The 10,464-nt window shown below is 42.9% G+C and overlaps 1 protein-coding gene across 1 annotated transcript; it reads right to left on the bottom strand.

The window, feature by feature from the left end:
* Window positions 1-1,837: 1,837 nt before the first annotated feature.
* LYSMD3 (LysM domain containing 3) lies at window positions 1,838-9,423 on the bottom strand. The gene is made up of 2 exons (XM_067568893.1): window positions 9,021-9,423; window positions 1,838-6,262 (listed from the first exon to the last, which is right to left on the bottom strand). The coding sequence occupies exons 1-2, from the start codon at window positions 9,276-9,278 to the stop codon at window positions 5,570-5,572; spliced, it is 951 nt and encodes a 316-aa protein (XP_067424994.1). The 5' UTR covers window positions 9,279-9,423; the 3' UTR covers window positions 1,838-5,569.
* Between the last annotated feature and the right edge of the window lie 1,041 nt (window positions 9,424-10,464).

Here is a 10,464-nt window from a genome sequence, read left to right as displayed (position 1 = left end):
TGCATGCCTGGGGTTGTTCTTCTCCAGCAATTTATCTGCCTGTCTTTGCATGCGGGTTTCTGCTCCTACTCCGGAAGAGAGAAACTGAGCCGATGCCATACCACCACGTTTGGAACACTCCAGAAGTTCTTTCATCAGGCAGAGCAGCTGCTAGCTGCAGCTGATCCTATTAAACAAGATACACTGTTATAGAACCCTCATGCTAGGCCCTACTTCTTTAGGTGAAATGTGCAAAAGTACAGCAAGCTTTTGCCAAATACAAAGTCAAAAATCACAGAATGAGGAAATAGTGAGATACAATGCAATCAAAAGAAAAAGTACATAAATATAATAGAGCCAAACCCCAAACAACCACCTTATTTCGTTGTCCAGCATGAGGCAGTAAGACTTAACATGTTCAGAAATGATTTTGCATAATTTTTTGATTATGCTTCCTCAAGAGGCAGCAGCTGAACTTCAACTATCTTTTCTGATATTTGGGACATTGATTCATACTTGCCCTGATAACCCATTCTTCACATAGTTTCTCCTGTCTCTATAGACAGTGAAGACTAGAAGGAACCATTTGATTTAGTCTCATTTCCAGCATAGGCTGTAAAACCTAATCCACTAATTACAAGGTCACGCTCATAACTTCTGTTTGAGCTGTAGCATATTTTCTAAAAAGCATTATCTTGATTTAAAGACTTTAACTGACCCCAGCCCAGGATGAGTTGTTTTGTTCTTGGAGTTTTAAGTATGAGGAAGGTATTCAAGCGCCTGAATGTTCAGAAATGGGGTCAGCAGTTGAGGTCATTGATGTACTCTACACTACCATTGCCTCCCTCACACATCACCATGAAGACTAAAGCTATTTATTGTTCTACCAATTCCAGCCTCTGCCAGCAACCAGGAATCATTCCAGTGTCAAACAATATGAAGACACATTGAAGATAATACTTCAAACTGCATTTACAAAGAAGTGCTTCTCTTCAAGATGTGGAGAGAGAAGAGGCATAGGTATAGGCAAATATTGTCCCTACATGCACACAGTGCCCAAGTCCCAGTGACTTGGGACAATTGCTTATGTATTTTCCTGAAAGCAATATGGATTTTTTTCAAGCCAATTGACGTATAGGCCATTTTTGGCTGCAGTCAAGTCTTGAACCCAAGACTGCCTTTCAGCAACCAGGCTTAAGGTACCAATAACCAATAGCTTTGCCATATGTGCATTGTACCAGGCATAGTCAGATGATCCTGGAGCTGTTCATGGCTTTCCCTTTGAACAGACAGCCTTCCACACCATCCCTGCACAACGGGTGGTAGAGACGCTGCACTCCTGCCTGTGTGGAGAAATGTGGCTATTGCTGAAGTAGCTACTATAGCTGGTGGTGAATATGGATAACCATGCAGATAACAGCTGCAGGCATGACCATCTCTTAGCACAGCCATTTAAGAATAAAGCTTTGTAAAATTATATTGATTGGTCACGGTTAAACAGGTCTGGTACAAGAACTGAACTGAGCAGCATGCCTGTAAAAGTCTACCTCTTACAGGGAAAGATTAAAAAGAAAGGAGTAAAACCAGCAGTTCCCAAACTGTAGTACACAGGCCACCCCCCAATGTTATGCATCCACCTGGTGCTGGGGATTGGCCAGGAGCTGCTCCAGTTCCAGCTCTGCTCTCAAGGAGCACAGTGGCCTGGCTGTTGTGTCTCTCCCCCAGACACACAGCAGCTGGCCAGGAGCTGCTCTAGCATCAGCCCTGACCCCCAGCACAGCAGCTGCTCCCTCCCCCAGCCCCAGCCCTCCCCCTTGCCCCTACCAGTGGTGGTAGGTCAAAGGCAGCCAATTGTTATCTGAACTGAGTCCACTCATACAATAAGGGAATATCCATAACCTAATGTCATAATATATATTAGATGTGAATACTGTAGTGAGCTCTGGACAACATACAAATGGAGATATTCATCAGGCTAAGGAGTTTAGTTTGAGGCTGTATGTAGGCTAACCAATATAAGAGATGAGTGTGCAATGTCCTCTAATAGGGTCAGGAAATCAGATGCAGGGACAAGAACATGCTGTCAAATTCACATGTTTTGCTGCACACAAACGTTTTATTAGAATACTCATAGCTCTCAAAAATATGAGCAATTAATAGGAGCAAAAGGTTTAATAGAAGGCTTACATCCTCAATACTGCATTGTTCTACATCTAATTACATTTTGATCCTGTATAAAATAGTTTGTTATACAAAGACCATTTGTGGTAGTGTACTCCAAAATATAGCAGATTTAAATAAAGCATTTACATATGTGCTAACAGTGCAATATGCACTTAGATTAAAAATTGACTTCCTGAGCAACAATGTGTTGTATTTAATCTAAAGCATGATTCTTCACTTGAATGCACCATGTAATACATTTCTTTACAATTCCAACTTCACTGTTAGCAGTTTTGACAGGAGTCTGGATTTAGAAGTGAAATGGTAACACTGAGATTAGAAAGTGTAAATCTGTATCACAAAGAGCAATCGGCTAGTTATTTACTGCTACAGTTAAAATAGCTGATAAGAATGCAGTATTTGTCTTACAGTGGTTTGGAAAAGATAATACAATTGCAACAGAACAAGGCCGCCCATAAAGAGAAGAAGTGAAACTCATGCAGGGTATTCCTTTTAAAACTAATACACATCCCATATTCGTGGAAAGACTGTCAAACTGATAAAATGAATTTCTGCTCTTAAAAATGCTGTTATATAAGCCAACTGAGTGTTGTTCAAAAGAACAGTTTTTTCTTAAATATTTTTTTCAAAGATGACAACTTTAAAAGGAAGCACACATTTGCTTAGGAAGAACTCACTGACAATCAAAAGTCTTCTCACAGACCTTAAACCTTCCTCTCCCCACACACAAATTTGACTTGGGTGAGATGTAGCCAAATATAGGCTCTCACTATAGAATACCATAGTGCAACCTAAGTAGCATTGTGTCTATATTGACAGCACAGAACACCTGATTCTAATTCAAGATACAACCAACACAGATTATAAATCTATTACCAAAATATTAGTAATTTAATATATTTTGTCTGCTTATCTGAGTTCACGCAATGAGTCACATTGCATACTTATTTTCAGTATCCTTTGAAAGTCTCAAAGAAGCTAATTTCATGTTCTGTTTGCTAATAAATTCTCTTGGGCTTTTTATTGTGATAAAAGGACTAATCTCTGACATTATATAGCATTAACATTTTGTAGTTCCAAAACTAATCATTGACATAGGGGACAAGAGGTTAGTTAAGGCAAGCAACAAGAGCAACCCTATGTTTGTTCACAGCACAGAATTGTATTCTACACTTAAACAGTTCCAGATCCTACATATAAATCTAAGGTACCTTCAAAGTAATGTTGAAATCCTAAACTAAGACAGTCTCACTTGTTTCTAAAGTACAACAAGCTGTTTCATGTTTTGGTCACAGGAGCAAAGTTGCTATTATATAATTTCTGTAACAAAAGTTTTTGTAAGTATTTCTAAAACAAATGTTAAATAATTCCTATTTGTGTAACTAGTTTGTTCTCTGGAAGAAATTTTGCATGATCAAATTCTTCCGAGAGCTGCTACTTTATCAATCAAGTCAGTTTAAAAAAAAAAAAAAAATAGCCAGTGAACCATGTTTGCCCCATTTAACAAGAAACTGCATTTGCTCTCCTTAAAATCTGTAGACATCAGAATTTCCAAATAAAAAAGTTCATCTTTTAAAAATATTTCCATTTCTCATAATCACTTGTTTATATTGTACAATTGGTCAAGAGGCTGTTTAAATACAAAATATAACCTTGAAGAGAAATATTTTTCAATCCTCAATCTCTTTTGCTACCGAAGCCAATCAGTTTACTCATGTGGTGAAATAATTATTAGTGGAGAGTAGCAGTGGGAACCTTGCTTCAGAGAGCAACGATAATGATGGGATTTAGTATAAGTTACAGACACCATCTTAATTCATATTTTAATAAACCCCTTAAAAAGGAATACACAACTACCTCCCCTTTTCTCTTCAAACAAAAATTAACAAGCTCAGAGCCTGTTTCCCTCTTCTCTAGCTGTAACTTTCTTAGGAAAAACTAGATGGATACTTAAATGTAGGAACTAGCCTTCTTCAGAGGAAGAAATTTAAGAGCACAAGAGTGGCTGATAAGGATCATGGGGGAAGTAAGGCACCACCAGTAGCAGCACCCTCACTGCTCTTCTGCAGGCCAAATTTCTCTGCTAGCTGCCACAGAGTTTCCTTTTGAAGTGTTGTGGGAGTGAGGTGGAAAAGCTTGGTCTGTCTGAAGCCCACCTCCATTCTACTATACGTGTCCACTCAGGCACCTGAAAACACCAGAGCTGTTTCAACTGAGAAAAAACAGTTTTCTGAAACGCAAGATAAGGAGAATGGCATTTCCTTAAAAATACAAAAAAGGTAAGGAGCCATCAAAGAATACCATACCCCTCGGATTGTTTTGCCATACAACTAGCAGAACAGAAAAAGGCATATTACTGTATTTAGCCAATTTCTAGTGATTCAAGTTTAAGTAGCTTATTATTACACAGTACAAGGTCTTTGTCTCAACAACTGGATTGTGTTTAGGCATTGGAGCATAGCCCACTTATCCACAAAGTGACCTCAAGCTAGCCTCTAAAATACATTTAAAAAGGGGTACTTCCGAATCTCTTGACTGGACTGCAGGCAGAAAATGAGACCCAGGCCCTACTCATAGTCAAGTAAAGGTGGAATTTAATAATTTAATTTGGTTGTGCGCTGACTGTGAAAAGCTCACAAACTTATATTAAATGTGGCTTTGCAATCTTACCACTTGACGTCTTTTACGTAAGGCAGCAGTCATAGTGCAAAAAAAATATTGAAAATAAAAAGCATAGCACACTAATTACAGTGCACTTTGCTTAATTCAGTACATCTTTCTAGTTAGTCAACGGTAGCCCTCATTCCAACAATCATTTTCTTTTAAGAAAGTCTCATACTAAGGAAAAAAGTGATTTGAACTTTTTTATATATAAAGATTTTACACCAGCCATACATTAAGTATGTATTCAGTGGTGTGCATTATGAAATGAGTAGGTCTCTTCAGTTGATAGCCCCTGTAGCATGAACTATTAAATATATTATAAAGTATGAAACAATATTTATCTTTAAAATTAAACATGCTAAAGCAAATGCTTTTTGATAGCAAATCGTATAGTCAACTGTACTAATTTATCTCATGTTTGTCGGAACTGCACCTTAACAGCAACAAAACAAAACAGGTAAGTTATATTTAAATAGAAAAAAGTGCAAAGCTTTTCAAAGATAATACCTGTTTATATACACATTTATATCATGAACAATCTCACATTAAACCTGGTAATGTCCATCAACATGCTTGACAGTGTAAATGACCCAAAGGATTATATCTCCTATGTAAATATGGCAGGTTCCCACAACTATTTAAATCGAGGAAGCAAAGCATCCTTGTACTTTAATACTGCCCATAGAGAGGGAATGTACACAAGTAAAATCTATACACTCCATTCCAGAAGCATTTTTGCATTCTATACTGTTTTCTCTTCATCTGAAAGAGATGTTATATGTCTATGAACAACAGTTGCCTGTGGCTTTCCATTGTAATGCTGAAGTTCCTCCTCACTCTCAATATTCATGATATTTGCTGGATTTATTCCATTTTCAATTTGTTTTTGTTGTGATGGTGCTGTGACTAGTGAGTGGACCGATTCCATTGTAGAATGATGACTAACATCCACTTTCACTAAAACCTCATAATATAAGAGATAAAAGACTGGAGTTACTATGCCAATTACCAACATTATCACTACTGCCGTCCACCATCCCATGCCCCAGTCTGCTCCATAATAGGGATCTTTGCGCTTTTTGGTTTTGGCATCAGGTTCAAAGCATATCTGCTGTGCAGATAAGGCAGAAACAACTTCATTCAGGTTCTCTCTTTTTGTATCGTTACTTTTTACTATTTGTTCTATATCTCGATCCACTTCTTTCAAGAATTTGCCAACAGTCTCATTACAGGAAAATGAATCAGAAGCTGGTGATGTTTCTTGGAATTCTGGAAAATACTGAATAGAAGATGCAGGTCTTGAAACTTGCTTGCCTTTTGGAGAGTAATGCGTTTCAGTCAATACACTGAACTTCTTCACTGGAATTTTGATAGATCTCAGCGCAAAAAAATCCTGGTCAGTGATAAGATTATTAACCCTCTTGATGTCTGCCACCTGAAAAAGAAAATAGTTTTAACTAAAGCAATGTAGTTTAAACAACATAAAAGGTTTGTTAAACCCTTCTAAGAAGAGTTCTAGCCTCCCAAGTGCCAGTATACACCCCTAAAAAAGGAAACCCCATATTATAAATGGAACTCAAACAAAAATAATTAGATGCAAGGCAGGGAATCAAGGAGTTCCAAATACAAACAAAATTTCTGGCACAGAAAAAAAACCCTGAAGTACAGAGTGGAAAGCGGGAACTGTATTCTAATGCAAGTAATCACATTGACTCCCTCTGAACTTGGGGAAAACAATCACTTAACTCCCTCTATAAAAATTGAGGGAATAGTCCTCCCTCCCTTTCAAAGAAATTATGACCATTAGTTTATGAAGTGTTTTGCAAAGAAACATACTATTACTGTAAAATATGGTTTGGTTATTCTAGAACATATAGGTAGATTGAAGTTCTCAGACTTTACAAAAATCACCCTCGTCTAGTATAGTTCTTTCTTCTCTGCCTCTGCATTGCCAAGTGCAGCAATAGAAATAACTTAGGGCATTAAGTCTTCTGATCCCTCCTCTCTTTGCGAAAAATCCATAGGAAACCTTGTTCTAAGGCCTTCACTTAAATTTCCCAGAAAATATTCCAGCACAGGTTTTATTACAAAGAGCTACAAAAAATTGACTTGAGAGGGGTATAAAAAGGAGGGAGAAGAAAGAAAATGTACGGGTAGTAGAAAAAATTAGACTTCAGTTAAACCAAGTGTTCAGGTACTCAACTTACTAAAACTTTTCATCTTACAAGATGAAAGTTCTTCAAACTTGGTCTCTGCAGACAGGATCTCCTCCGCCCCCACTAATCCCAAACCCAGAGAATAGGAGCAAAATATCCGAGAACAAGTAAATAAAGTCTCTGCTTCATGCACCAAGTTCTTGCAATTTTTTTTAATAACAGCTTTTCTGTCAAAATAGCTGGAGAGTTGAAAGTTTACATTTTGCATGAAAAAAGCCATTATTAAGAAATGCTTTTGAGCATTCCCTAAAAAATTGTTTTTTATTGACCAAGTTATGTGCTTTTGAACACTGCATGAGCAAATGTAGCTCAGAGAGATTCTGTACAAGTTTCTCACTACTCTGGTAAAGAGGACTATACTACCACACATGTACAGCTAATTTAACCACAGAGTGAAAGCAGTACTGAAGGTTCGCCTTACCTGAGGCAAGAGCACTGCAGAAGCCTTTGGCTCAATACTCTGTAGAGTATGCAAGGGTGCCAGGAAGGTAAACATTACAGGGGGAGAGGGGGAAGATGTCTCACTCTCATGCAAGTTAAAATCCTAAAACTGTGGATAGTGCAAAGTTGGCAGCACCTAAGGCTCACATAAGAAGAGTGTAGCCCTCCTAAGGTGCATAGGAAGAGAGGTTTGTGGTATCTAGCCAAAAATTCCCAGTGATGTTATTTACACGTGCTAATACCCATTTATTGCTAGTCTGCAGAATTTCAGAGTCCTGGAGAGCAAAGTTACTTATGTTCTTGTCTCCATTTTTCTTTTAAAAAAATTAAAATACATGATGAAAACTTTTAGTGAGCATTACTGCCAGGCATCCAAATCAAGAAGTGTCTCCATGCAGGCTGCTTATTACAAGTCTGCCCACTTGTGGTTATGCACTAGGGTATAGACTTCAGATACAGCCTCACATTCTCTTTCTGACACACACTTTTTTCCTATTGGAAGGCATATACTAGTATCTTGTTGCATTTCTTCATTCATTCTCTTATATTTATACTAGTTTTATCATCAACAAAGTTGGGTATTTCTTTGACTTTAGCCTTCTAAATATATTGTGTTTCAATAATAAATATTTTAATAGCTTTATAGTCTCCCATATACATTTTCTTGACGACCAGCAGTGCAGCCTTTTAAGTGTGTCATGTGTATTTAGGGTTACAGGAAATGTTGTATGTGACTTAATTATATAGCCACAGACTATTTAAACCTGTTTTAATTCATACCCACAAGAGGACAGAGTTAAGGCTTTTCATGCAAACTAACACTGAAGTATTTCCCCCAGGCCTGAGGAAAAGCTCCATGTGGCTGGAATGCTTGTCTCTTTCACCAGCAGAAGTTGGTCCAATAAATAGGGTGACCATACATCTTGCTTTGGCAGGGACAAGTCCCCCTTTTAAGCCCTGTCCCAGACATCCCAACTCTTTTGGTAAAACTGGGCATTTGTCCTGTTTGCGCTTGCCAACTAGCAAACAGGACAAATGCTGAGTTTTGCCCAAAAGTGGGGCATGGAGGAACATTTGGGGAGGTGGAGGAGCTCAAACGGCAACGCCAACCCTGCACAGCAGGGCTCAGGAGAGCAGTGACCCCAGGCAGCTCTGGCCAGCCTTGTGAGCCTGAGACCCAAGCCAGCTTTTTTTTTTTTTTTTTTTTTTTTTTTTTTTTTGGGGGGGGGGGGGGAGATGGGAAGAAGAGAACGACACGTGGGGAGCACGCACCAAGTTGGGCAAGTGGTTCAGGCCAGCTCCGTGGGCGCTGCTCCGGGGAGCCCCAGGCGGTGTCCCATTTTCCCTGTGGGAAATACCCGCCCGCTACCAAGAAAGATATGGTCTCTCCCACCTCCTCAGCCTTGCTGATTTAGGAGTGCTTCGTCATGCAACTCAGCACTGGTGCCCGGTCGTTTCTGTAGGGATCACTCCCCGAGTCCCGCTGGGCATGGGCAGCTCGGGGGCTCCGGCACCCGTTCCGCCCCCAGGACTTACCGAGCAGCAATACTGCAGCGCGATTGCATTTAAAGTCTCGCCTTCCAGGATGTCCTTTGTTAGCAGCACAATATCATCCAGCCGCTCTCTCGAGGCGCTTCGCCGGACTTTCTCCCGCCCTCTCGGGCGCAGCTCGGACACCTCCCCGTCCTCCTCCAGCGCCTCGCTCTCTGCCTGGACGCCGGCTCCGAAGGGGCACGCGTGGCGGCTGCCCGCGGCGGGCAGGGCTCCGGCTGGGAGCTGGCCCCTCCCGGCCATTCGCTCGGGAAACCTCTAGCCACACCGGAGAGGAAGAAACCTGCCGCCCCAGCCCGGCGCAAAGGCTTCTCCGAGCCCGGCGCCCGCCGCTGCGCTGACGGCGGGGACAGGGCCCGCGCAGGGAGGCTCTGCCGCAGCGGGCTGGTACCGGGGCCTCGCCGACACGGGGGGGAGGGGAGAGGAAGGCCGCGGCACCCCTACCTGCCGCTCCCCCAGGAGCTCTTGCTCTTCACGGCGTTGACGTTGACGCCGACTAGGCTGCGGCCGCTTCCGCGCAGCGCAGCGCAGCCTGTCGCGGGACCGCCACGTCTGCAAAGCGGCCCCGCCCCGGGAAACGCCCTGAGTCCCGCCCCCGGCGCGCTTAAAGGGGCTGGCGAGCAGGGCCCTGCCGCGCGTGCGCACTGAGCCAAGGCGGCCGTAGAACGGGACGGGAGTTCTCTGGGCTGCCGCTTCCTCTCGGCGTAGACCAGACACGGCGCGGAGAGGATCCTCCACGTAGCGCAACGCCACCGCCAGGCGAGGCGAAGCGAAGCGTGCCCGCCCGCCCGCCCATGGGGGGCGAAGGGCGCAGCGGGTGGCTGCCTGCCTGCCGGGGCCGGGCGGCTGGCAGCGGTGCCTGTCCCCAGCGAGCATGAGACTGTCCCCAGCCTCCTCCTGGGGGGTTGAGACCGAGACTAGTGGCGGCGGGACAGGCTCTTGGTTGGTGACACCTCCCCCTCCCCCCATAGCGCTGCCAAGTCTGTAGAGCGAGGTGATTTCGGCGGCAACGCAAGTGAAGCGGCCCCGGGTCTGGACCCAAGAGATCAAACCGCTCAGTATAAAATGCTGCCGGATGGTGCGGAGCTTCCACCCGTCCGGCCCTAACAATTGCCCTGAGTTAACCCAGCAGGGAATTGTGCGCTGCCCCCACTGACCCATCTGCTCCTCGGCGCTCCTTCTGCGGCTATAGTGCTTCTCCATAGCCCGGGGGGGCAGGGCTCGTCTCCTCTCCTCTCCTCTTTCCCAGGCAGGGCTGAAGATGGAGGGCATGAGAGTGACCAACCAGTTCTTCACAGGTAAGGAAGGGGGAGTAAAGCCTCCCTGAGCTTCTGGATATTTTCAGCTCCCTCCTCCTGTCTTGTGAAAATGGTGTCCTCTGTTCCCTGTGTCCTCTGCCTTACCCCAGAACTCCTTTGAGGCGAGAGAC

This window comes from Emydura macquarii, unplaced genomic scaffold (assembly GCF_026122565.2).
Source record: "Emydura macquarii macquarii isolate MOO-44397 ecotype Brisbane River unplaced genomic scaffold, CSIRO-AGI_Emac_v2 contig_2897, whole genome shotgun sequence".
NCBI classification, from domain to species: domain Eukaryota; kingdom Metazoa; phylum Chordata; order Testudines; family Chelidae; genus Emydura; species Emydura macquarii.
Note: the sequence above shows the minus strand (reverse complement) of the source record. Positions and strands in the feature narration are given on the sequence as shown.